This window comes from Nesoenas mayeri, assembly GCF_963082525.1.
Source record: "Nesoenas mayeri genome assembly, chromosome: 5".
In the NCBI taxonomy this organism is placed as follows: Eukaryota; Metazoa; Chordata; class Aves; order Columbiformes; family Columbidae; genus Nesoenas; species Nesoenas mayeri.
The window spans coordinates 15,724,168-15,752,109 of NC_137548.1; the positions used below are offsets into that span (position 1 = coordinate 15,724,168).

The following is a 27,942-nucleotide window of genomic DNA, read 5'->3' on the forward strand; positions in this document are numbered from 1 at the left end:
TTACAACGTTGTGTAAATATACACAAAAATGATCACAATGAGGTTCAGAATTGTCCCAATAATTCCAAGCATCGCCAAGATGGTTTCTTCTTTGCTTTCCTTTTCTTGACTGCCTTTATCTTCTTCATTTCCACTAGTGATTACCATCTTGGTGGCCAGTTTCTTTATCGTCCCCTTCAGGATAACCTAGATTTAGGCAGAAAAACATCAAAATGGGATGTTAGTTTGAGTTTCCAAGCTCATATTAACAGTGGACCCAACTGCAGAACTTTTGCCCCATAATGTGTTATATTAAGGATTCACTTTAAAAGGATTAGTATTTTTACTAGCTAGTTAGTAAATGCTTCATTAAAACGATAGTTCAGCTAACCTGTAGATTACTTATAATCCTCAATAACACTCTCTGCTTTTGTGTCAGCAATCATTCATAACGCATATAACTCATCAGCAATGTCATTAGAAACTTGATTAGAAATGTACCATCGAGGTGACTCCTACTGGAATCAGTGGGGACTTTATCTGTGTTGGGACTTCAGGAGACCATCTTGTCAAGTTGCAGAGACACTAGTTTTACACGTCAGTGCCGAGAAGCAAGTGGATGAGAGAAATAAAACTGGGAAGATCTTGTTTCTTTTTAATAGGAAAAACCAGCACAGACAAAGACATTTTGTCTCCTGACGAGAAGGAAGATAGCAGTGACTTCTAATAAATAATTCAAAATAAAAGCAAAACCAAAATAACATCCATCTTGGCTTTTATTTTCCTCATTCTTAATGTACGATGAAAAGTTACTTGCAGTGCAGTGAGCTGAAATGTATTGATCTGCCTGCAGGGAGGATACAGCCATTTCCCAAGCAGCCCCAGCCCCTGAACTGCTTAAAAAAAAGAAGATTCTTCAAGTGCAGGACTAACCCTGACTCCCAGCACTGCTGGAGCCACAGGCAAAGAAGCTTCCTTGGTCTTCCAGACAGGTGCTGAGACCTGGATAAACATTTGATTGTTCAAATTAGAAACGGATAAATCCCATCTATCTGTGTTTATCTAATGCTGCAAATTTGAATTTCATGAACAAACCAGAGCGCCCCAGAAAACTGAAAAAGTTTGGCTGATGTCCCAGTGCAAACTGATCTGCCAACAGCTGGGTTCAGGCGATGTCGTGCTGTTGCCTCCCAAGCCGTAAACCATATCTCGTGGTGTTTCTGCTGCAGTAAGCACTGGTAGGGTGTAGCAAAAAACCCTGTAAGAGGGGTTTGGTGGGAGGAGGAAGGGGACACAGGCACCTCCTTCATTCCTCCCTCCACTAACCTGTGAAGCAAAACCATTAGATCCCATGCAGCATGGATGTTCGGGGTGGAGAGGGCTCCCCGAGAACCAGGCACCATCTGCATGGCCACACAGGTGTCACCAGAGGAGAGCTCTGACCTGCAGCTCCACTGAGCTCCTGGCCTGCACAGCCACAGAGCAGCAACCAGAGCACCAAAAGGCTGGAAAGGAGTGGGAGAGGTGAGGAAATCTTGCGATGGAGGGACTGAAAGGAAAAACAGAGAATGCAGACAAAACAACCTGTATTTTGTCACATCTGCAAGTTGTTCATATATAGGACAACAAGTATCTTCTGGCAACTTCCTAGAACAGGTGTCATGGTTGAATCCCAGCAGGTACAAGTGATTAGTGGTGAATAAGGCAGAAGCGGGGGCCTGCGGACGTGCCACTGGCCTTTATACTTATGCTTGCATTAGCATTTACGTGTTTTGACTTAGCGTCACCAAATGATTCAGAGGAAAACAAGAACAAGGCAGTCAGTAACCTGAAGGCACACACAGCAGGTGCAAGTCAGCAGGAGCAGGGGCTGCCAGGCAGAGGGGAACTGCATCAGACTTTAGAGCATGTTTATCCAGCAGGTTTTCGGGTAACTTGCCCCACAACAGCAAAGCTTCAGAGGCACCAAGCACCTCCCAGGGACACTGGCTCCTGCTGCCCCCTCCTCCAGGTTCCCTTCCAGCCCTCAGAAACTCCCTGGTCCACACAGTTCCTCCAGCCACGGCCACCTACAGCTCTTTCTGCACAATCTGCCTCTCCTAGCGGCTGAAGGTCTTTGTCATATTCACCCCCAGCTGGTGTCCAGAGAAGGGTTTGGTTTCATGTGGTGGGTGCCCTCCCTATCTTATCAATTGCCGCCATGCAGTCAATGTTAGCTTAACGAGAAAATTGGTTCTGGGAAGTCACAGGAGAATTCCTACCAAAGCCATTTACATTAACCTCACAGCCCAAGCACATCCACTCCATGTGGCATCGGACCACAAACCCATATCCCAAGCTATGACACACAGCCGTTACTTCACTCACAAAGCCATGAGTCATTTGGATATCATGTTCTTTTCCCCTTCAGTAACTGAGAGTTTTTCCCTCTGGCCAAATGTTTGCATTTCACTGTTTATTTGAAAAATCAAGTGGGAACACAAATACCATCTGATAAAATCTCAGGCCTGGATGCAAGGATTTGAGGGGGGGGGTGAAGTCTTTGCTGGCTGGTTCCCACAAAAGCCAAGCACTCTCGATTCAGCACTCTGGCTCCCACAGCATTATGGCCATACCCAAGCATCTTATGGGTAGCCCTTCTGGCTCTGAAAAAAGCCAGAGATGGTACAATAGGTCACTCTGCATCCCATGGTTTGGGAAGAGTTTCCCATTCACATCAACCTAGAGCCACAGAGAGCAGCGCAGAGCCCCAGCTGAGGTGGGTTTGCCCACGCACTGTATCCACCAACATTCTTGGGTATGGTGACTCTGCACCACAGGTGCTAGGCAATCCTGTTTCTAGGATTAATGTGATCAGGGGCAGCATGGGGGCTTCTGAACCCCTCTTATGAACATCTCTAGTCTTTTCTTAATAAAATCAAACTGTGTGGCATGAAGTTAGTGTCAAAATCTTTCCTACAGGACATTGTAGATCCTAAAATTAACATAAATGTAAAAAGTAGCTAAATAATTCACAAAAGAAAAAAAAAATAACTAAAGCTATTAGATATAAAGACAAAGCCACTAGCTTAGGAAATCCTTGAGCTGTGAATTTTTTGGAAGCTAAAAATGTATTCCAGGGAAGTGCTACCATATCCTTGCTTTGTTACCGAAGTCTTTCCCAGGCACCCATTGCTAGTGACTGTGAGAGGGGTGGTTCCCAGGCTGCATGATCTCTGATCTGACGTTGTACAATCACTTTTTTCTTCTTTGCAAGTTTTAATTATTAGCGAGGAGATACTGAGTGGTTTGAGATCCAAACTCTGCCAACACATCTCTGGTTGCCAGATTATTTCTATCCCACTGAGGAGCCTTAACTGAGGGAGAAGGTCCCCAGTGTGATGCAGCAAAATATGCACAGAGACGCTGGTGACTGGGGTAATGATAAGCATGAAAGAACAACAAGGAGGCAACAGCAGTTAAGAGTTTATACACGGGCTGATGCAAAGTGTGATTTGTTGGAGGCCATCTCTGTTGCTTCAGCCATGCCTATGTGCTATCATTGGCTCACAGTATGATGCAGCATGGGACTGAATAAAGTGCATCCTTTTTGGTTGAAATTACACCCAAAGGTGTGCTCCATGAGCTCTTCAATAAAAGAAATTTCAGTCCATGGGAGCAGGAGTCCAGACAAAAGCTATGAGAGAAACAGGGCACAATGGGCTTGATATTAAGAGCCCTTTAACATTCAAACAGGACATGATCAGGACAAAACGCAATTATATTAGTACTTTGCCAAATATAGCACTGTTGATATCAGGGTGAGTGTTGACTTCGAACTGTGAGGAGACCAGAATCAAAATTACTTCTCCACTTTTAAGGACTGACCTTGGGAGAAAACGAGCACTCGCCTAATGGCAGACTTGAGCCTTTAACCTTCACAGATCTCATGCTCAGAGCGGTATTTTGGCTGGCTGGAGTTTGTGGGTGTTTTTTGCTACTGGGAAAATATTTGCTGTCAGTTTTAGTATAATTACACCAATTAAGAAAACAGAAAAGTCTTCTGGCTTTCTGGGTACCTTTTTTCAGCCTTTATTATTCTCCTCTGGAAACTGATTTCATTTATTTGACATTGTTTCATAATTTTAAGATCCTTACGACACATTGCTCCTTTTATATATATCTGGTGGGACTTCATACTTGTCAGAAACACTACTTTTCCTTACCCAAAACTGCTGATGGAAATGCTGAGATAAGAGGGCTAGAGAGCACTAGATTTACCAGTTGTTTAATAACTATACTTATTCAATTACTACTTCATTAGGAAAGCACTTTCCTGCTACTTCAAAATTAATGTTTCCTACTTCATTTTGCAAGATTCATCATTAAGCTAACATCAGCCTTTTGAAAAGATATGTATTCCAAAAAGCTATCAATGGAAATATATGTATTCCGTGTATTCTGCATTGCATAGGGGAGAAAAGTACAGTTCAGTGGTTAGAATGCTCTTGCACCATTTATCTTGTAGCACTACTGCTGACTCCTGATATATCTACAGGAAATTCACTTAGTGTCTCTCCGCCTCAGTTTCTCATCTGTGGGATTCTTTGAAGGACTGCCCAGACTACTTCAGAAAATGATTCCTAATAAAAGTGAGGCCTCACAAATACTTTAAAAAGGGAGAGCTGTTAACATGAAAAATTTCAAATCCAGCAGTGCCATAAAATACACCCATTACAATGTTCCCAAATCTATGGGACCTATTGCGCATCACTGTCGTTGCAAACAGTCCAGTGAACTATGTGAAGCATTTCTAGCAAGATGAAATAAACCTTACTCATCCCTTCACTCTCAGTGGGAGCACTGACTGAGCTACACGTGAGGGTTTAGTGGCAGGGCTTTGCAAAAGGCAGCAGCAAGTATACCTTTGTGAATTTACTAGACTATGTTTGTCACATCGAAGATACAAAGCACAGCCCTCTCAAAGTACCTGCCATGACATATCTGTCAGCTTTTGAATATGTCAGTACCTTGACTTGGTCTTTAAAAAGTTTTGTAATCTAAAATAATTTCTCTTCTAAACCATTATTTACAAGGTCCCTAAAGAGGCTGGAAGGGAGGACGCAGCCAGCAGAAGCAGAAGCAGAGCTCCTGGGAAGTCGGAGGAGGGGAGGATGGTCCAGGCTTTGCTGGGGCCCTCAGTGCTCATCGCGATCAGCCCCAGCTGTCCTGTATCACCTGGCACTTAGAAAAACAACAACAAAAATTTCTGAAAAGCTCCCAGGGTCAGATTCTCAGCTGGTACAAAGCAGCCTTCCTCTCCTGAGTTCAGCTGAGCTACCTCTGTTTACTCCAGTTGAGGATCTGACTCCTTATTCAATCTAGCATGAATATCAGTGAGCACAAATTTTCTATTCTTAATCCATAATCACAGACAATCATCAGCCAAATTGTTTTGATATTTAAACTTGTTTACAGTCCCCAGGCTATTAGTTGTGATGACACATTAAGAGATAAGAGAGCTTTAATTTTCTGAGGATAGTTCCACCCCCTGAGTATAAGAAACACACCGTAGAAACTTGTTTTGATTAGCAAACTGAAGAGTGCACAGAAATCGTACAAAGCAGAGTGTGAGTTCAGCTGCTTCTGGAACTGATATCTTCCCTTATCTCACGAAGAAATGCTAGAATTCCCGAGCAGGGAGGAGACAGTCCTTAAGGATTTAACCACACTTGAACATCAAAACCAAGCAGAGTTTTGTTCCTTTACTCCTAATAAGTTCTTTTAACCTAATTTTCTTTCAAGGGCAGACTTGTGAAAGCTGGGTGCTCAGCTCAAGTTCCTGCACAGCCCCAGGCGAGGTGCTGAGCAGGGCAGTGAAGTGGGTACCACAACTGCTGCCAGTGACTTGTAGGAGGAAGGCAAAGTTTTCGGACACGTTTGTGCTCATTAGCACTCCTTATTCTAGGGATTACACTGGCATATTCTCACTTCTGTGATGACTTTGTATCCACTTACCACCCTTGTGCTATATTGACTGGAGAAGTCCTTTCCTAAACTCCACTAATAAAATGCGCTGTCAGCTATCAGTCAAGGCCCTGCTCAGAGAAACACAGGTGGGTGTAGGGACATATATTTGTATTTAGAGTTGTACTTCATGGAACTCAAAGGCACTATGTAAGTGCAAGACGAGGCCAAAAGAAGCTCTGGAGCCATAAGAAGCTTCACTAAAAGCTCATTCAGACACAGCAGTTTGCACAGGCAGTGTGCAGTACATATGGCAAGCTGATTAATCGACATGACATGAGCAGAAACTCATGGTAGAAATCAGAACACCTGAGAAAGGCAGAGACCTGCCATAAGAGAAGGGAGAGGGGAGACAAGGAAAGGTGCCCAGGGAGTGGGGTTTCATTAGAAAAACAAGATCAGAAAGAGCATGAACGTAAGCCAGGTTCAATAACACTCCCCAACAGCGAGACGGGTGCCTGAAGCCATGAGATGTCTCAGCGGAGAGAGGACACAAGCACTTACGTAGTCCTCAAGCAGGAAAGTAAATGCACGTCAGGCTGCTGCTGTGCTGGAGGGTTTTAGTCAGTGGGAAATACACGCTATTTATAGCACCACAGCCAGGATATTTCCCAAGGTCTCAGCAATGTGAGACCTCCTCTAGAATAACGGGAAGCACTCAGCAGCAAAGAGGCTATTCTGAGAGGGCAGAATTCAAATCAGTAATGCACTACAGGGCTCATCCTGGCCTCCACCATGAGTGATCCAGTTTGTTCTGGCAGCTGTTTTTGCCTCCCTCCGGCAGCTCAGTACTTAAAAGAGGTAAAGGACTTGCAGCCAGTTTTACAGTTTAACTTTGTCCTCATTTATGTCTCTGGGACCATGCACAACCCTGAAATGCTCAGGATACCTAAGGTCTATTATAAAGAGACCAAATATTTGGAAAACAAGTATGCCTATCTTAGAAACAAAGCTGTGAGCTGTAGCAGAATAATGATCCTTAAATACCAGGCTGTTGTTAATAGTGCAGACTTTCCTTCACTTGCCTTTGTGCACACTGTGCTACCCGTAAACTCCCAAACAGCTCTTGGCTCCTCCACCTACAGCCAGGTCTCCCATAGGAGGATTCATGAGGCTTCATGAGTCCTAACTTGTGAAAGAAACCAGCTTGACTGAAATGACAGTGAGCCACCCTTTACCTATAGCCCTCTCTCCTTTGTTATGAGATGCACTATGAAGAATGAGTTGTTATTGATCAAAACTAACAGTCTATTTAAAACACAACTGGAAGTGATTTTTATAATTAAAAGTCCAAATTTTACACATCCAAAGAGGACTCATTTTCTCACTGGGCCCAAACAGTGGTGAAATTTCACTATAATTCTGGTTGCTTTAGTCTGGCCTATTCTGTGTTCACAATCCATTTCCCTGATACAAAGCACTGCGCTTGATTGCTTGGTGCTAATTCAGAAGCAGAAGCGTTTGATTCTCAATTGGTGCTGGAACACACATTTACCATTTTCCTCCTTTTAAAGACTCCATATTTCTTTTCAGGCCTTTTGTATCAAAAGAGTATTTCCTCCCTCCCATTCTTCCTGGCATTAACTTCTGATACCGTCTCTGTCAACAAGAAGAGAGGAAAAATGACATGGTCCTTGTTTATTTTGTTCACGTGAATCCCTCTGCAATGTTATTTGAACCTGTTACTGCATTTCTCATTGTGTAATTTGGGAAATAGTAAGAAAACTGCTTTTATTCTGCAGGCCACCTAAAATGCTGTAAGTCTCTTACCATATCCCTGTAGTCATCCATTTTCAAGACTGAAAAATCCTGGTCTGTCTAGTTGATCGTCATACAGAAGCCATTCCATCCTTTTGGTTATCTTTCTTGTCTTTCTCTGTCTTTTCTAGTTACATGAGGGAGTTTGGGGGCAACAACGGAAAAAATTCTTCTGGGCTTCTGGTATTAATGTGAAGCCTGTGTACTGCACCCTCTGAAGATGTATTGTCCTTATTCCGAAGAGTTTATAACTTACACAGTTTGTAGAAGAGATACTTTTCATTCAAAAAAAAAAGGCTAACATCTTTCCCTCCCACACCCCAGAAATTACGAGAGAATGAAGATTTGAAGTCAGAGTTCTCTCTCCTAGTCCTCTGCTCATCTTTCCTGAGCTTAAAAAGCAGAACAACAAAAAAACTTACAGTGAGCACACCTGGATGCTGGTATATTCAGTTAAAAATAGCCCTGATAAAAGCCATAAAATTTGCATTTTTGCCCAGATAAAAGTAGCATTAACACATAAGCTGACCTAGCTATATGAAAGAATGAGATGTTAAAGTATCTCTTTCCATCATCCAAGATCTCCGCACCTGATTTTCTATTTCAAGGACATCTCCAGGGTTCTCTTTTAGGATCAAAAATACATTGAAGCCCTGTAAAGGAAAAAAAACAATACCCAAGTCTCAGTGAAAGACAGGTCTCCGTCATCTGCCAGAAGGCACACAACCTCTGTCATAAGCAATTTGAAGATCTGCCCTCACCACTGCACGTTGGAATGGAAACTGAGCTGCTTCAGAAGAGATTCAAGAAGTATTAAGAGATAGAAAAGAGATACAAACTCGTATTTATTTTTTACTATATAATTTCTCTAAATTTGGCCAAGGCCAGAAGATACTTTGGCCTATAATGGATCTACCTTTACCTCAGAATTGACCTCTCCTTACAAAACAAACACACATCAGAAGAACATCAATAAGCCTGCGGGATATAACACTAGAGCTTCTCTAGAAAAGAGCCGTGAGTTTGTGGGTAAAACAGCAATCTAGAGCCTTTTACTTCCAACTATATTCCAATAATTAATTACAGCTACATTAAGGAACACTGCAAATAGTTCTAGTCAACTGACACTTCATGATTTAGAAAAGTTGTGTTCAGGTTTTTTATAGCTTTTAAAAAATATTTTAGTTGAAATGATGTATGCCAGCCATTTGTCTCAGGGTTAGTATTTTCTGCGAAAAAATCAGTTTTGCTGTTTACAGGAATAATGCTTGGAAACTAACCATTGCTTTATCCATATAGAAACCTGTCAACTTTTCCTGTTAAATACTCAAGTATATTCACTGCACTGGAAATTTTATTGTAGCTGAGATGGCCTGATATAAGTGCTGAAGAAAGTCTTGTGCATCTGAGAATGTGTTTGTTTTTAAGTGATCAGTTTTACAAAAGAAATTTCTTCTGTTGTAATTTTTTCTTCCTGTTTGATTACTTTCTCAGCTAAAAGCATCTTTGCAGAACTTCAGTAGGTTGAGATGACAGTTGTCAAAATGAAAATTTGAATAGCAAAAGGTTTTCAGTTTGCTTTTCAAAAAAAGAATTCTTTGTTTATTTTCTCTGTAATTGATTTGCAAAGACCAACCAAAAATGTCACAATTAAAGGTGATCCAGGATGAATTCACCCTCCGTCTCTTCATATGTCTTCAGGTAGGTGTTAGGCTAAGTACTATTCTATCCACCAAATTCCAGCTTCAGTCAGAGAACAGTGCATTTGTCATAGAAGAGGAAAGAAAAAAGCTTTTTCTTGTAGGATTCTTCAATTTTTTTAATTTCTTTTTTTTTTTCAGAATTTAAAAAGTGGCAAGAAAGTCCGAGAAGAGGAGCATCAGTCTTTTGTCTGCAGGTGTGAGATGTTGCCCTGAGAAATGGGACAAGTCATTTACACCACACTTGTCAAAGCTGGTCCCTCATTCTGTGTTTCTGGGAGTTTGCCTTGGGCCTGGGGGTTTGAATGTCTGAAAGTGGTGAGTACTGGCCATTGCAGGAGAAGCCAGTGGGAGCTGCAGTACGTGCTGCCAGGTACTCTCAAAACAATTACATCAGGCATACATAATTATGACTACCTGTAATCTTACTCTTTTTTACCGTAGGTTACCAGCTGTAGTAGGAAGCCGTGATACCCAGAATTGCTATTCAGGTGCTGCAAATGGAGATAAGTCAGTGTCTGCACATGGCAAGGATCTGCATGGTGGAACACCCTGGAATGCCCCACTGGGAAGTAATTTTGCCTTCGCAGCAGAGTCTGAGCTATGCATTGAACAGTGAAAAGAAAATCAAGTATTGAACTCACAAACTGTGTCATCTATTATGCGCACCAAGCGAGACTTGGTTCCTGGGCAAAAATAGTCTGTGACTGATGCACCTGTGCAAGGTGGCAAATTAATGGAGTAGAGACAATTTTACTTGCGGCATTTCTTAGCTTCAAGTGCTGAGCTGTGCAACCTTGATAGTGTTCTTTTCACATACTGTTTGGTATGTAATTATTACCTATATCAGCTCAAATTTAAAAATAGAGTACTCCCCTATTGAATGCCTCTTTTAGGACACAGTTGCAGCTGACTGTTAAAGGTGCCAATAACCTGCAATTCCTGCTGAAGGCTACTGGCACCGTCACAGCAACACCATCCAAACTCTGAAAGTTTCAAAGCTTCTTTCAAAGCCCTGGGATGAGCCCTCCAAAATGGAGGCAGCCAAAAATCTCTTTCCACTTTCAAAATATTAAACTTGATGAGATAAAATAACAGATAATTTGAGGAAGGAGCTGGTTTCTAAAACAAAGTTATCAAAGTAGGATAACACTCCAGGCAACCAGCTCCCACACCTTTTATCATCATCATTAGTCATTTATATTGCAGCAGCATGCAGCATCCCCTGCTGACGTCTGGGCTAGAAACCAGCCACAGATAGTGAGAATGACACCCAGCCCAAGCAACTTACAAAATTACGACAGTATGAAGTATGTGAAGGTGAGGGGGGAAGGACAGAAGGTTGAAGTGAGTTGCTGGAGGTTGATTTGCACAAACCTGGCACAGCCAGAAGAGCCAGGCCCTCGATCCACAGGAGCAGCTGCCCCTTTGGCTTGCACTCAGAGCAAGCACGACACGGGGGAGAGGCGGCAGGTCGAGTTGCACCAGCCCCACGCTCCCGAGGAAACAAACTGGCTGTGTAGCAAGAAACACAGCTGGGAAACACGAGAGTGAGGTAACACATCTCCTCTACAGGGCTCAGGGTAGAGCCCTGTGGAACAGCAGAGAAGTGATATTTGGGACTGAAAAGGTCACAATTAACTCACCAAATGCTCGGGCAAGACCAGCGGGATGGGCAGGGAAGAAAGGAGTATGGGAAGAGCTGGATTTCCTAAGCCCCCTGCACTGGCACACTGCTATAACTAGTGCTTGCTGTTGGGAGTTGTGGATATCACAGTCACAGAACAGTTGAGGTTGGAAGGGACCTCTGAAGATCACCTTGTCCAACGCCCCTGCTCAAACAAGGCCACCTACAGCCAGCTGCCCAGGACCATGCCCAGACAGCTTTTCAACACCTTCAGGAATGGACACTCTACAGCCTCTCTGTACAGCCTGTTCCAGCACTCAGTTGCCCTGACAGCTACATGTTTCCTGCTTTTCAGAGGTTTTCCGTTTTTCACCTTGCATCTGGAGCAATGCCCTTTAGATTCACTTTTTAGAATCATAGAATCATAGAATCATTTCAGTTGGACGAGACCCTCAGGCTCATTAAGTTCAACCATAACGTAACTCTAGCTCTAAAACATGAACCTAAGAACTTTGTCTAAATGTCTTTTAAACACCTCCAGGGGTGGTGACTCCACCACTTCCCTGGGCAGCCTGTTCCAATGCCTGACAACCCTCTCAGTGAAGAAGTTTTCCTAATATCCAATCTAAACCTACCCTGGTGCAACTTGAGCCCATTTCCGCTCGTCCTATCTCTTGCTACTTGGGAGAAGAGACCAACACTCTCCATGTTGCAACCTCCTTTCAGGTAGTTGTAGACAGCTATAAGGTCTCCCCTCAGCCTCCTTTTCTCCAGGCTAAACAGTCCCAGTTCCCTCAGCCGCTCCTCATCAGACTTGTGCTCCAGACTCCTCACCAGTTTTGTCACCCTCCTCGGAACTCTCTCCAGCAACTCAATGTCCTTTGTATGAAGAGGAGCCCAAAACTGAACACAGTATTCCAGGTGGGGCCTCACCAGTGCCAAGTACAATGGCATGATCACTTCTCTAGTCCTGCTGGCCACACTATTCCTGATACAAACCAGGATGCTGTTGGCCTTTTTGGCCACCTGGGCACACTGCTGGCTCATGTTCAGCTGGCTGTCAGTCAACACCCTCAGATCCCTTTCCACCAGGCAGCTTTCCAACCACTCTGCCTCAAGCCTGTAGCGCTGCCTGGGGTTGTTGTGACCCAAGTGCAGGACCCTACAGCTTACTCCTATTCTCTTTAAAAAGATACAAATGTTGTGGCTATAGATCTGGAGAGATTATTTGCATATGTCTCCCAACTCTGTATAGTGTGCCTAACAACCTATGTTCTTTCTCTGTCTGCAGTGGGTACTGTACTATATAAGGAACATATTTTGAAAGCTAATGTAATGCAACATACACATCATGTTGCCTCAAGGTCATGCTAAATTGTGTCTGTTTATATGATGCATCTTGACATACTGTAATGTAGTGCCAGCAATTTAAAACAATGTCAATATAAAATATGAAGAAGACCAAGAACATAGCCACAGAAACTGAAAATATTTTACAGATTTCTTATATTAAGAGTATTCAGTAGCACACTGGTCATTCTTCTTAAGGATTTAGGGACAGGAATGTATATTTTGCTACATTTTTCTTCAACGAACACCAAGAAAAATTCCATCCACAAAACCTTGAGTAAAACTACTGTTAAAAGGAAAGCTAATCTGGATTTATGTCCCCAGAACAGAGGCAAATTTAACTCTGATTTTTTTAAAACATAAAATGGATTCTTAAAAAATATTGCTTGCAATAAAGAGGCTGCTAATAATAAATAAAATATTCATAGTGTCTGAATTATGCAAAATTGGTCATTGGAAATGACTGTAAGTCCCAGGGTCCTAATAACACACAGGGAGAGCACCAAGTCCCACTGAACTGGTATGATAAGTAAATCAATAAAAACATACCTAGAAACAATAGGTTCATAATGTTTCATTTAACTTAATTTTCAAAAGAAATTGTTTATCTATTAAGATCACACAGACCTGTTTTCTATTCTAGCAGCAGTCACAGCATCCCTATAGGGCTGATGTTTTCTCAGTTCAGATATTTTTCTCACGTTTGTTAAGTATCCATTTGGCTCTACTCATATTTTTAAGGCCAAATGGTTCTCTAGGGAGATATTTATCCATTTCTTCCCTTTTCATGCTGTAAGGTAGCATCAGGGAGTGCTGGGGTGAGGTGACTGGTAGAAACGAGCATATCAGTAACAAAAAAAACTTGTGATCACAGACTATCTAAACCCACAGAAGATGGTAGTCTTGCAGTGCAATAATATTCTTCAGGCTCTAGTGACAGAAAGAACTTTCTTCATGAAGCAAAATTGGGAAATAAGCACTAATCATAGAAGAAATATTCAGATATTGCCTGTTCATGACTTAAGGAAATTCAAATAGATATTAAAAAAAATGAAGATCCTGTATGAGTGGCATTTCTGAGATCAAAAAATTTAAATAAATAAATAAATAAATAAATAAATAAAAATAAAGACACAAAAGACACTTGGGCCAAACTTCTCCAAAGGCCATCTGAGGGTGAATTCAAAAGTCTGAACTAAATATTAGTTAACCTGGAAATTCTGACCAGAATCATTCGTACACTAAGAAAACTTCTGGATTTACTTTCCTATGTAGTAAAGATTATTATTATTTCAAAACCTATCTGTAATGTAGATTAAAGAGGCAGTTGTCCTGATTAATGTTAGATGTGAAAGGAATAAGACTACATGATTGAAAAATTGAATGTGCAAAGTGCTTTAGAATACAGCATCACTCTATCACCCATCCAGAAAACCTGAGGCAGAGCAAGATGAAAAACTTTATCTACATTCATGAAGGTGCTCACTGAAGCTCCAGAGAACCAAATTCTTTTTCTTGGTTTCCAGATCAGTACCCTACTCTTTACACCACATTGTCTCTCTGGATCATCTGGTTTAAACTGATGCAGCTCAGCTTCAGTTTATACCAGTTGAAGTCTTGCAGTGTAAGCTTTTTAACAAGTCACTTTGCAGCACCAATAATTTAATTCAGCTTAACAGAAATATAGAAATAGAAACAGTAAAATGTCTTTTGACCTTTGCTGTTGGCTACAATCAAAACTGTGCAAAAAAAAAAAAGAGCAGAGAGAAAATGTAGGACATACGCTCAAGATGATGAAAAAAATGTTTGGGCATGTAACACAGTACATTGGCGAAAACATTCAGGAACAATTCATCCTGCTGAAAATATTATTTCCAAAAGGCTTCAAGGGTCAGTGTCATCTTCTATTATGCACCACACAAGTGCCAGCCATAGAAGACCCACTTACAGGCCCTACACTCTTGGGCAGGAGGTCACTAAACACCAGCAATTGATCTATGGCTCTAGATGGCTCTAGAGACTCCAAGGATTGACACCAAAAAAGAAAAAAAAAAAAGTGCACCTTTCCTTTTTTTTCTACTATACATACTATTTTGCTAATGAAGAAGATTAATAAAGCACTAATAATGACACTGCCCTGTCAATTCAGTGTTAATCAATGCCAATGATAAATGAAAATAAATCAACACAACACAGAAAAACATCCTTAAACTAAATTTCTTTCTGTTTCCTCCTGATACAGAAGCAGCCTTCCAAAGATTTCCATTTGCTTGAAGTAAGTTTTCTCCAAAGACTTCCCAGCTGTTTAAATGCATTCACAAAAGCCTGTATAACTTAAGAATTCAAGGTAAGTTCTATTTTGCTTGTCTTGTCTGTCCTTAGGTTCTCCCAAACATCACTGACACAGGTAATGCATGTGACCTTTGTTCTCCCCTTAGGGTTGGCATTTTGTGGCATCCTCTACACCACTCTATTTTATGCTGAAGCTGGAAGCCGTGTTGCGCAGGCCACGGGTCCAGCAAGGGCCATCCTTCTGTCACCCAGAGACTTTTTCTTGTTGAGTTTGGCACAGGCATTGCCTCAGTCAGACCACAGACCCGGCTCTGCATCTCCGGAAGCCTTTCAAGTTGCAGTCCGACATTTGAACCATACTTTTCAGTTCCTTAGATCTCTGGATGCCAAGCACACTACAATAATTCACACAGAAACTCGGCACAGTGACTGGTGACTGAAATGCAGCCAGCTCTCGAATGAAGTGCAGGCAGTTACAAAGGAAAGAGCTGTGCCAAATGGTCCAGAGGAGAGGAAGGGATGAAGACTTTTTTTCTGAAGAGAAAGCGTATGGCAAATTTATATAGGGAAATGTCTTATTCCATGAATCAAAAGACGTAACCTTTATTTGCCAAAAACTGAAGGGCCTAAAAGCTCATAACTCTACCTTAGTATAGCAATTATATTATCTTTCCTGTATTTTAAAAACCCAACACAAAAGTTTAATGTTTCTGACAGTACTTTTCAAATAGAAAGTGAGAGCTACAGTAGACAAACTCCAATTTAAAATCCCAGTGGGGCTGACAGCTGCGTTGAAGAAGAAAGCTTTTTCACAAGTGCAAGCTTGTGGGTTGATTTTAATAACGGACATTTTCCTTTCACAGATCCAATATTTATATTCTTTTTGTTATTCAAAAACCTGTCTGGGGACACTTAAATCTGCCTGCATCATAATTACACTTGTCCACATTTCATGCCTATAAGCAGACTAGGACCTATGGCAGCAGCCATAGGAAAACTGGACAATCTATTCTGCACAAGTTAGTAAGAAAGACTCCAGTTATTTTTCCAAAAGGATAATATGTTTTATGGAGAAGTTAATTTTGTCAATTTTTCTGGAAGCTAAGGTTTAGCCAGGAGCATTTTTTGTCTTATTTCTGAAAGAAAATATCCAGAGGACTCCTGAGTCTGTCTTCCCAAGTTCATGACTCTCTTTCTTCCAGTTGTTCTCAATTTCTCCTTCCTTTCTCCAGCCCTTTCTTCACTGGAGCTTGCTTGGAGTGTGCAAGCCAAAGCAGGAGCTGCTCACTGGCAGGGAGCAGTTGCAGGTAGCTTGCAGAGCAAAGCAGCGTTGCTGCGGCTCACTGTGCTTGAAGGGAAAGAAAGACAGATGTAGGTTGATAGAGTCGTTCCAAGAGAAAGCTTAGGGTTGTACAACTCATAGCTACATTCAAACCCCCACGAATAATCCAAGAATCAGGCTTTTTATGGAAACCCACTGACGGTGTTTTACTTTTAATACCGCTGCGTCTTGGTCTACAAATGTCACAGGCGTATCTGTAGCGATGCGCTGCTGCAGGCTGGCCTTGGGAAACCCTTCATAAAAATCTGTCAGCGAGGCTGGGTAACTTCCCTCCTCTGACGAAGTTATCTGCTCTGGTCATGGCTACACTCTCTGCGCTGTCCCTGGGGCTACAGTAAACATTACTGAGGAGAAAACCTGCATGGCTTACAAATGCACAGCACTTCACTGCATGTAGATATTTGCAAATTATTAAGGAATAAAATATCTTTGTTACAGATACCTGCATGTATACCATGCTCCACCAGCATGAGGACCATGCCACCCTCTCTACATTTCACATCCAGTTAAGAACAAACTCTTCCACAGTATACTTGCAATAACATTTTTGCTGTATACTGCTGCCTCTTACAGGAAGGATGGCTGAGTGGCCACAGCACCAGGTGGGAACTGTGGAGTCAGGGCCTCTGGAATCCTGGGTGCATCTCCATGAGCATGGTGACACCCTTTTTAGGTGTGAAATTGGTCAGTGTTAATGTCCCTGGCTCTGAGAAGCTTCATCTCCATCCTCCCTGCTCATTAGCACTCTGTCCCCAGGTATCTGCTGCCAGGAGGACGCTGTGCAGAGCTACCAAACATTCATTGAAGCACCATATTTCCATCTTGTCAAGCATGGTACAGGCTGCTTCTCCCTCACTGTTGCCAGGTAGTAATTGCTAACCAGGAAAACAAGGTTTTGCAAAAATGACTGCTCTTCATAGATGGCACATTTCCCTCTCTCAAGAGCCATAAACCCTCTGTCAGGACAAATCTCTGCTGCCTTCCTTCTGTTTTCTCATTCGTGACTTCTTGTAAATGCTAATTTGGGTTTTTTTTCTGTGTAATTCTGCTGTCCAAACTGTAAACACTAGAATGTTGCTAGTCATCTCATCAAAGGAAGATTTACAGATGTTTCATCTTCATTATTTTATTATAAATTTACACTTTTTTGTTGTTGTTGTTGTTGTTTTTTAATACAGCATAGTAAATAAGGTATTCAAGACCTCCCAAACATGGGTTGTAAATCCTGTTCCAACTCACAGTTATCTATAACAGACACCACCTATATCTCTGCTGCAGTCATACGACTCCTGCGCACATATCCATGCCCAAGGCAGCTCCAACATAGCCAAGAGGGAGCAGAAATTTCCCAGAAAGTACAAGGGGCTTCCACCCACATGAAGAGCAGCTACCTGCAGCTACAACCACAGTCCTGCTACCTTCATTAGATGTACCTCAACTCCCCTGCCCTACCATCTTCCCTCTGCATTTTGCTTAAACCAGCTAGATCAATGCGGGCTGGGTACATTAATACCGGCAGTTTAGTATGAGTGTAAACAAACACCCTAAATGGAGATATGTAGTAATTTTATGAGGAGGAAGAAGAAATCAGTTCCTTTCATTGTCAATCATTTTCACAGAGTTTTGTGGCTGACAAACAGGCTCTTTGAGTGATACTAAACAAGACGTGTGCTAAATTTCTGAGACACCCAGTTGCAGAGCAGCTCTGATAATACCAGTGGATATCTGCATGCAGAGGTGTTGTGCAGACACCGAGATATGCCCTGAACATTTGCTGAAGCTCTAAGTATGTGGCAGATAAATATCTGAAGCAGGAAAATAATTGAAAGATTCAGGCAAAGAAATAAAGTGCAAAGCTACGGTCCATTCGTATTTCCTACCACAGCAACTTGTGATGAAACCAGCTAGTGGTGTGATCCAGATGTGGAAGAAATCAGTGGCACAATTCTCACTGACTCCACCGGGTACTGGATTAGGCTTTGAAAGCAAAAGGTGCCCAGACAAGCAATACTGGCAGAAACAAACACCACTTTTTCATAATTTAGCCACCCAAATCGCTAGTGTTATATATTGGCCCCTTATCCCTGTCTTAGTCCCTGAAAATGGGAAGTTATCAGCTCCAGTAGCCTCAAAAAAGAGGACCATGTGACAAAAAAACATTCACAGAAAGCCCCTTTCTTTTGGCTGTCCTACTCTGGATAGTAACAGCTTGTACTGAGGACAGTCCCTGCCTCATGCTGCAGCTTTACTTTCTAGCTTAGGTATTTAAGGAAAAGTATAGATACACCCACAGAAACATTAATGAAGGTCAGTGGCAAATTAATGATCTTCACTGCAAAAAGAATTAAAGATAATGAAAGTATTAATAATTCATGCCAAAAATCAACATAAAGATTCACATGTGATGCTGATAACTAGGACTGTGTATGTGTTAAAACAGGCAGTGAAATTAGTTACTTGCCTTTTGGCCACCTTTTGTTCTGTGTGCTTGTGAAGTTAGTTATGGGAGTTGCATTCACTGCTAATAGCTGCATTCTATTTCATAAGCATAGGACAAAAAGGCTCCCAAATTCCAAGCACACCCTCCTCTTGGGTAAGGTTCACACTCTCAGAGGGGCTCATGCTAAGCCTCGCAGTCATTCTGAGCACCTGCAGCTCCTGTGGGTGCAGCAGGGCCAAATCCTGCCAGCAGCTCACAGAAGCACCTGCTGCTGCCTTTCTGCCTCTTGCCCACAGCCAAGCAGAGCACTGAGCTCCACACAGCCTTGTTTTCCAGCCTTCAGGACCTGAATTGCACATGTGCTGTAATAGATCCAAGAGGTTCCTTTTGAGCTCACGGTCCTGCACAAGCATAAATCGATGTATTTATTGTATTCTAGGTTATGTGAAAAAGCATCAGTCTTGCCTATTTGTGCTGTATCACCCAATCAGTAAGCTAGAAGAAGTAGGGCCAGATCCCGAGAGGGTTAAGCCAGTCAAGCTACATCAATGAACACTGTCTGAAAAAGGTAGACATTGTTTGGCATATATCTTAAACTGTCAGGAGAAGAAGCCAGCGAGGAATGCAGTACTTGACCTGTCAGCATGATACAGATCATTTACATAGCTTTTTACAAACATTAACAGATTAATCCTCACCTTGGGACACACAAGCAAGGTTCAGTAGCCCTGATGAACAGATCTGGAAGCTGACGCACATAGTGGTTGTAACCTGATTTCCAGGAGAACCCAGCATCTCTATGAAAGTACAAGAGGGGACAGGACTTCATAGCTCCAGACTAGGGGAAGAAGTCTGAAACAGACAGCAGCTTTGGCCTGGCCATTTGTGTCCATGGGGAGCTGAGGTTATGGCAACTTTCTTAAGTGCAGATTTTCTGGCTCCTCATCAGTTCACACTGGCTGTAGGATGGGAGCTCTCACTCCAGCACAGAGGACACAGGCACGTTCATGTGCAAAGCACTGCATTTCTCACCCCAGTGCAAATCAAGCAGCTGAAGCAGAAAAGTCCTACCAGGTTGCAATCTCCTTATCCAAACAGCTATCCAAAGCATTGCAGCTCACAGCATTTTAGTGGGATCTGGTTCTAGAAGCAGTAGCAGTCATCGTATACTAACACATGGGAGAAAGTTGTGCCAAAGGCTTGGGCTTTGCAATGAGGAGCCGTAAGGACCTGTGGTGGATATGGCCGACAAGATCATACTGACAGAGCTCATAGACCAAGAGAGAAAGTGGGACATGGCCATGGCCCATGAGGCCGTGCTGGCTCTTTCATTGAATCACCTGGGAGCCATCATTTGTGCACACAGCTGAAGGGTCTGTTCTTAGTGGTATCACCAAGGGCTGAGGAGTTGTCCATAGCCCACAGGGGACTGGGAGATCAGGTCCTTGAAGAGACATGACAGGGAGCGATCCCACAGAGATGTCCCTTTGCAGGAGGGGCATGCGGGTGTGTAACGAAGGAGTGAGAGGCTCAGTTCAGATGCACACACACCAGGATAGATGTAGCCAGAGACACTGTCATGGGTGTTACTGATGTGTGTTCACACAGACTGGGATAGACACAAAAAGTGACAAAGGAGAACGTGTCTGTACAGGTATCTACTAGAGACATGTGGGCAAGGAGGACACACCAGCAGATTCTTAAGATACATAGTAATTCATGTGTGTTAACTTGGTAAAAATATTTGGGATTTATCCCTGAAGAACTGATGTCAGGAAGGTCTCCTCTGTTTTATGAAGGAAATTCCTTATTGATCCTGTCTGTTTGCATCACATTCACGCTGTACTACTCCCATGCTTAACCTGCAGGGAGATCCAGAAAGGTTGTTTCTCTCTTCACGCGCGACTTGACTTCTGCAGGGAGATGCTGCGCCTCCACGTGAGGCTCCAGAGAAGGACTGTGGGTAGGAACAGGTTGTGAGGTAGGGAGAACTAGTGTTTCTGATGTTAAAATCGCTGTGATGCCCACTTGGTGTCCCTGCTTCATGTACTCATAAGTCTACGGAAAGCCAGATGAGAGATCACAAATGAATTTTTGAGACAGATTCAGCAAAACCATTAAAGGATTCTCTCTGTAAGATTAGGTATGCCCTGGTTTATTTATTTATTCATTTTTCAAAGAAATATAAGGCTTTAGCGATTCTTTCAATCTATCTCCTCTTGTGAAATGTTGCAAATGTGACTTGTGGTCTTTTACTAGCTTACTAAAATTCATTAAGGAGGACTGGAATTATCCTGTGTTGAGCGAGCACGGATGGAGCAGACGGTCCTTCTGTACTAAATATCCATTGCTTGGTTTTCAAGGTGGGAACAATGACTAGACCCAAAGATATCAGTGATCCCTTACAATTCCATTAGAAAGCACATGAACAAATGCTGAATTTGAGGGATAAAAATTAAGAGCAGAAGTAACAGACCAAGCCTTCCTCAACCAGCTCTGATTTGCTAGTGTTGTTAAAGCAATATTAAAAGGTACATCACAGTGCACTCTCAGGATGTTTCCAGGGACATGACACATTGAAACACTCTGAACATTATACTAAATCATGTCAAAGTTGCTGTTCCCTTGATACTGAGTTAATAATATCCCAGAGCGGCTCTGAAGAAGCAGGTACAAGGTGGATTGTCACACATTTTCACAGCAGCGTTCCGAGAACGCACTCAACTCGGCCAAGATCCAGATTTTGGTCCAACACAGAGCATTTGTTTTGGAATGAAAACACAGGAGCCCAAAACAAATGGATATGACATCAGTGAAATGGATGACTCTTCCTAAGGAAATATTTGGTTTTGAGCTTTGATTAATATGGACAGAGAAAAAATACTATGTTCAGCAGCACAGAAAAAATACTATCCTAAGGGTCACTGTGGTCACCCATTAAGAGCCACTTTCAAGAATGCTTTAAAAGCCATTTCAAAATCCTACCTTCTTCTGCTAAGTATTATGTGATGCTTCTATCTTCATTGAATACCTGAACAAAATAATCTCAACCAGTTTTTGGTTTAGGCACAAACTAAAATAGAAATTCCAACAACACACAGGTCACAGGTCCTAATAAACAGGCTTTCCATCTGCTTTCTCATTGAAAAAGTTAAATGGTTTTGTTTTCAAGCATCAGACTTGTCTTCCTTAAAGGAAAGTTTCTTTAATTCTTAACATAGCTCAATAACATCTCACTTTACAGACAGTATTGCTAGGTTTTGGGATGTGACAAAGTCAAGTCCTAATTTTTCTCACCAAATATATCACAGTTTTGCATGGAGGAGAAAGTGATGCTTTTCAATATCAGAAAATATATGCATAAAATTATAAGGCACTATTTTTCAGAGGTTAAGAATATGCATTGCATTAATATCCTTATCAAATGGGCAACAAGCTATCAAGGCATGATTTATATTCACAAACACCACATTGTTTTCTCCTCTCACCACTCCTTTCTAGCTTGGTTGAAAACTGGAACAGGCATTCCTCCACCCTGTTTTCTCATGAAGAGATGTACCAGATATCCTTTACTCTTTTTGCAATCTCTTATTTCATCAAAGCTTACTGATCTCTTTGGCTCATCAACTTTCTCCAGGCATTTTGCTTCTGAGGCTTTATTTATGTTCATGGACTTCAGTAGTTCTCCAGTGCTTCTTAGCCAACTAAAAAGCACCTTACCTGTCAAAGTTCAATAATTACCCTACCGTAATAATTAGATTTTATTCCTAATCTGTTAATTGTATGGGAAATATACAAATATTACAAACCCCATGCTCAGATCCTCAAAGGCATTTAGATCCCTTAGGCCCCCTATTTTAAAAAAGAACTAAGGGTCATATGGTATGTTAAGCTCTTAAACACCAGCATGTGCTTGAACTTAAATGCTTTTATGTATTCTAATATCCAAAGTTCCATGGAAAAATTGCCAACTTAACTGGAAAAGCCTTTCAGAACCACTTTTATGATGTTTACAGGTAACATTAGGTCTGGTTTAGGACAGAGGGCTGAGGTAGGCCTGGGATGACTCTGTGCACCACCACTGCTGATAAAAGTAGAATGTAAGTGGCTGCCCTGAGCTCTGTGCATTGGAGAAGAGTATTTTGAAGCAAGTTATGTAATTGCTTACTTTAATGGAGCATGTACTGACTAAGGCAATCCTTTCTAACCATTTTTCATTGTAAGCCAGTAAAAAGTTCATGTCAGAAAAAATATGAGTGTGTACTTGATGCACTAGGGTGCTCTTTAAGTTATCCTCTTTACACTTCTCAGGAATAAAACACAAATGAGATAAGGTTTCCAGTGGAATCATTGCTTTTAATCAGACTTTCATACCCTTCTGTGTTAGTATGTCATTGGGTAATGTGTAAGTACAATACCTGTCAGCATCCAGAGGTGTGTTACACCTGGAGCTGGATAAGTAGACCAGAGTGAGCAGACACCTCTGAAGCTTCTGGGAGAGTTTGCTGCAGAACTCATTCCAAAACTCTGGCACGTTTACAAAAAGCTTTTTTTTTCTAATTTTAGCAGCTACGTAGTTTTTGCACAAACTGTCTGTTGTTTTTTTCGTAAAGAGGATAAAAAGCTGAAAGATTACTTTGGACAGAGGAGACATACCAGGGTTAATAAACATCAGTGTTAGGTAACATATTCTCTATGTCATCTTTTTTTGCACACAAGTGCTGGATTTATAACGACCTGTGTGAATTCTTGATAGAAAAGCATCAGTCTTTTTACATTTTAGCTGGATTTTTTTCTATGTTGGAATTTGATTCATTTACCAAGAGCCCTCAAAACTATTACATACCCTCACAACTATCCCTAAACCCTGATAGCTTAAACAGAGACACATATACAACCCCCAGAACCTGTGTGGCACATTTAGGATATTTCTGTTTATTAATTTTCCATTTAATCTAGGATATGCTTCCCCTGTGTAGTAAAGCAATTACATAATTAATGGTTACATTCAAAGAGAACACCTCGGCAGAGAAAAAAGAATTTTTAGGACAACCATGTGAGACTGGAAAGGAAATATGCATCAATAATTCCCTTTCACATTTGATACTTCAACTAGTATTAACTTAAAGGTCCAAATGCAAGTCATTAAGAAAAAATAAAGAACATAATTAAGAAAAACTTTGCAGGAACAGTGAGGAACTGAGAATAAGGACATTTGTGTTCAATTCTGAGCTCTTCCCTTGCCAGTATAGCTTTGGGCAGTTTCTTTATTCCTCAGTTCCTCATCTATTTAATAAGGATATTAACACTCGATTAATTCTACTCTTAGCCTGCCTGCCTTTTGAAGGCCTCCCAAAGATTTTTGTAGTAGAAACTACTTCTTGTGGTATCTGCAAAACTCTCAGCAAAAAAGAGGCCTCCTTTTTGTTGAAGACACAAGAAGAATTAAAGGAGGGGATCACAATCAGAGCTTACGTCCACCACAGACCTGATAAAAACAGCTGCTTAGCATCAGTAATACGGGGCTATACAATATGTACTGCTAAAGATGGCACTTCAGAGAGCTTTTAATTAAAGAGCTGACCTGTGAAGGCAAATAAATATTGGGACAGCTGTGGCAGATGTAGTTAAAAATATATAACATTTCCCTCTCTCTCTCTTTCTCTCTCTCTCTCTATATATATATATTAAAATTTTGCAAATTTTCACTGAGAAGAACAGATAAACAGATATCAGTACAATTTCTTGTAATAAATGGAAATCTGATTAAAAACGTTAAAAGGAAATGTGCCATTTTGAAGTATTTATTTCCATACAAGCGGATTTTTAGAGCTTTTCATTTTTAAAAAACATTATGTCATTTAAATTTTATATCCTGGTTTATGAAAAGCACACATGCTGATCTACTGAAATTTCTTGTCAGATAAGTATTCTTTCTATAGTTATTTATGTTTAAGCAACAAATGTTTAAGACTCATTTGGTTTTGTTTTGGATTTTTTTGCAGTCCTTTAAAACATTGGGTTTTTGCTGGATCTTGAATCGAGACAGCTCAAGGCATTCCAAGTACAGGAACTGCTTAGGTGTTGTGTCATTAAAGTATGTTTTTCTTGACTAGAAATAGTTGCTGCAAGTGTTGAAAGTATTTCCACTGTTCAGTATAACTTCCCTGATAATGCAGATGGTTCAAGCTCTAATTCACATAGTTTATCTAAAGAAACAGTTCACTAGACTGAAATGAAATACATGTGTTTTCAGCATCAGAGCTTTATTGAGTAGTATCTTAAAAGAAAAGGAAATTGCTAATTTAATTTGCTTTATAATTGACAAAGCCAAATACAGCAAATGTTTAAAGTAAATAATTGAAAATGTCACTAAATAAAGAGTTCTAAATCACAGTAAATCATTGACAGAATTGACTACTAAAGACAACAAAGATCCTGTACTGTGCAAAACCTTCTCTCTTAAAATCACACACTTCTCAGAAAATAATCCACTATTCTTGCTATGTATATGTTGCTATTATGGGGATAAACTAAACAAACCCATTGCTGCATTAGTGTACTGGATACATTTTAGAGGTTGCTATGCTTGCTTTCTGCAATATTTTTCATTCCTCCATAGTGCATAATCTAGCACAAAAAAAAATCATATGTACTGCATTCTGAAAAGGAACTGTTCTTTACAAATTATAGTGAAGGAAATATTACTTGTTATGTAACATATATCTTAATAATATAGACATTTATAAGCACGCAAAATTGCATAGAGAAGGAAAACCTAGATGATTTTATGCTTCATATTTCAACATATATCTACATTCTGTAAGAAGTTTACTATAATTATGACTTCATATTGTGCTTCTATACCCTAAAGATAAATATGTTCCTGGATCAAGTAAAGAGCTAAACATCATGTATTAACTAGAAAAATGGAAATATTTAATGTAGTAGAAAGCTTGCTAAGTACCCTTGAACCTAATAATAGTGAGTACTTTTATAAGATCGGTGATATTTTAAAAGAATTATTTTTGTTATTATTGTTTTTGATGAGTTGCCAGAAGAATTGAAAATACCTAGCAGCAATGTTAATACTGTCACAAAAATAAATAAGGCAATGAATGATTCCAATAAGAATACCCTTCTCTCAGATTTGGAGACAACTAATAAAAGTAAACTTCTGCATACTCTGATAGTTCTTTGCTAACAACGTATCTGTACAGCTGCATGATTTTTAAGAATGCAATTAACCTATTTTTCTTGTCCTAATTACAAGGCAAAAGGATTCAGATGGGTAAAAGGAAAAATGATTTTGTTTAGAAGAGAAACACGAATTATGCCTGAAGCCTAATAAAACTGTTTCCATGACAATCAAAGACTCTGATCTTATAAAACCTTTCATAATTTATTCACATGAGTAGTTCTTACTCATATGAGTTGTCCCATTGATTGAAATAGAACTGCTGATGTGAGGAGAGATTTGCAATGGGAAACTTGAATTTAAGATGCAGCCCTTGTTGACAGAAAGAGCTGAGGGGGCTACTCCCACAAATAAGTGCTTCTTTCAACAGTGAAGACTGGAAGAAAACATTTATGGGTTGTGTTGTCCTTCCTCAGCTTTCCATATCGGTTTAGTCACACATTTTAGATGGTAAAATACAGAAAAATATCTACTTCAATGCACATGTATGCATATTTTGAACCTTTATTCCTAAAATCAAGGTTGGTTCCTCTGAATCCTACTGAAAAGGAATGTGTTTGTATCGTCTCTGTTTCTTCCTACTGCAGTGATTTGAAAAAGCTGCATTACCATTCTCTCCCTAAAAACTGTCTTATGGAGTCCTTCATCATACAAGGAGGAGATGTATTAGGAACTACCATAGAATTTCATCTTCTGAATAGGATTTAAACTCTGATTCTTGTTCATGAGTCCTCATGTGGCCTTTTTGTTTTGGCTCTTTGCATCCTTCTCACTTTCAAAACCAGCTGCCAGGAACCTGTCACCTCTACACCTAGCTGGACAGCCTGTGACAACCACCACACAAACCCACTCCTGGTCCATTTTTAACCCCACCACAAGCAGTGGGATCGCAAGGGATGACCCTCAGAGCGGGGGCAGGCCCTTACCGCAGTTTGCTCCTCAAGATGCACTCAACTTGCCCTCTTCCAAACTCAGTGATCAACCAGAATGTATAAGAAAATATGTATATTTGACATCACTACTTTTTCCTTTTTCACTTCTACCCTAATTTCTGAATCAGAGATCCAAGTAAACCAGGCTTTCTGCAGAACTAACCTGTTCTTCCATCTCAGTGTAATCACTATATAATTCCTGATCTGCTTGGCAATTTCCTGATAATGACCCTAAATTTTGTTAAGTCAAGTAGTTAGTAATATCACCTCGTACACCCCTAGCACCCTTCATCCCAGAGATGAAAGCACATTACAGCTGTTAATGAAAAATATATTGCAACATCCACTGAAGCCATTTATAAGAATTCTCAACACCCTGCTAATACATGACAAAAATTACTTGATATGAGAACATCTCGTACTGGGTTTGCTTATTTTATGATATGGGTCATCAAGAGTAACGTTGTCATAATTCACAGTTGTCATTTTTTGGCTTTCTGGCATGTGTAAAAGGATCTGCCTCCTACTGTACCTAAAACACAACATCCAAGTCTGCATTTGATATTTGTTTCCCATGGGAAACAAAACAAAGTAAATCTTTTGTACCTGCAGATCTTGCAGACATTCAAAAACCCTTCTGTAATTTTTATTTACTCAGATAATACTTATTCAGAACTATTCTTACATTGATATAGGATTTCTTTTACCTTCTATTTTTGCCTTCTAGCAGTCAGTGCATGACCGAGGTGCAGGGCAGGTATAGGACCATGACCCCAGAGAAACAGACAGCAAGAGAAAAAGGAGGCAGCAGGGGAGTAGAGGGAGGGAGGGAAAGAGTGAAATATCAAAGCAAATTCTTAACCATCCTCTTTAGCATGGGAATATGTACAATACAGCTACTGATGTTCCAGTCCAACTGCAAATGACAGCACAGGTGTGCACAAACACCCACACGCACATACACACAGTCACAAAGCAAGGGAGAAAGACAGAAATGATCTTACAAAGCTGCTGCAGTAATCAGAACACTTGCTCCTGGAGACAACCATACAAACAAACATTCTTTTTTTAGCTGTCTACATTTTTTCAATTTTCATTTGATTATTGCTATTATTTTTACCTCTCACTATAACAGAAATATGGTTGTTATTATTAAAAGGAAGGAAAAAGGCCTTACCATGCAGTGCATCAGGAAGAGATGAGAATCACAGAGCATGCTGCAGAGATTAAGCTCAGCATGGCATTCAGATATCCTTTGGAACTGAAGAAAATTGTCCAACCCATTCTTCCTAACAAAGCGGACAAGTTTTCTCTAGGC

The 27,942-nt window shown here is 40.8% G+C and overlaps 1 protein-coding gene across 1 annotated transcript; it reads right to left on the bottom strand.

Annotated features, from left to right (window-relative positions):
- TUNAR (transmembrane neural differentiation associated intracellular calcium regulator) lies at positions 1-27,840 on the bottom strand (the record flags this gene model as incomplete). Its single annotated transcript, XM_080346031.1, has 2 exons — positions 1-186; positions 27,802-27,840. The coding sequence occupies 2 exons, from the start codon at positions 27,838-27,840 to the stop codon at positions 1-3; spliced, it is 225 nt and encodes a 74-aa protein (XP_080202157.1).
- Between the last annotated feature and the right edge of the window lie 102 nt (positions 27,841-27,942).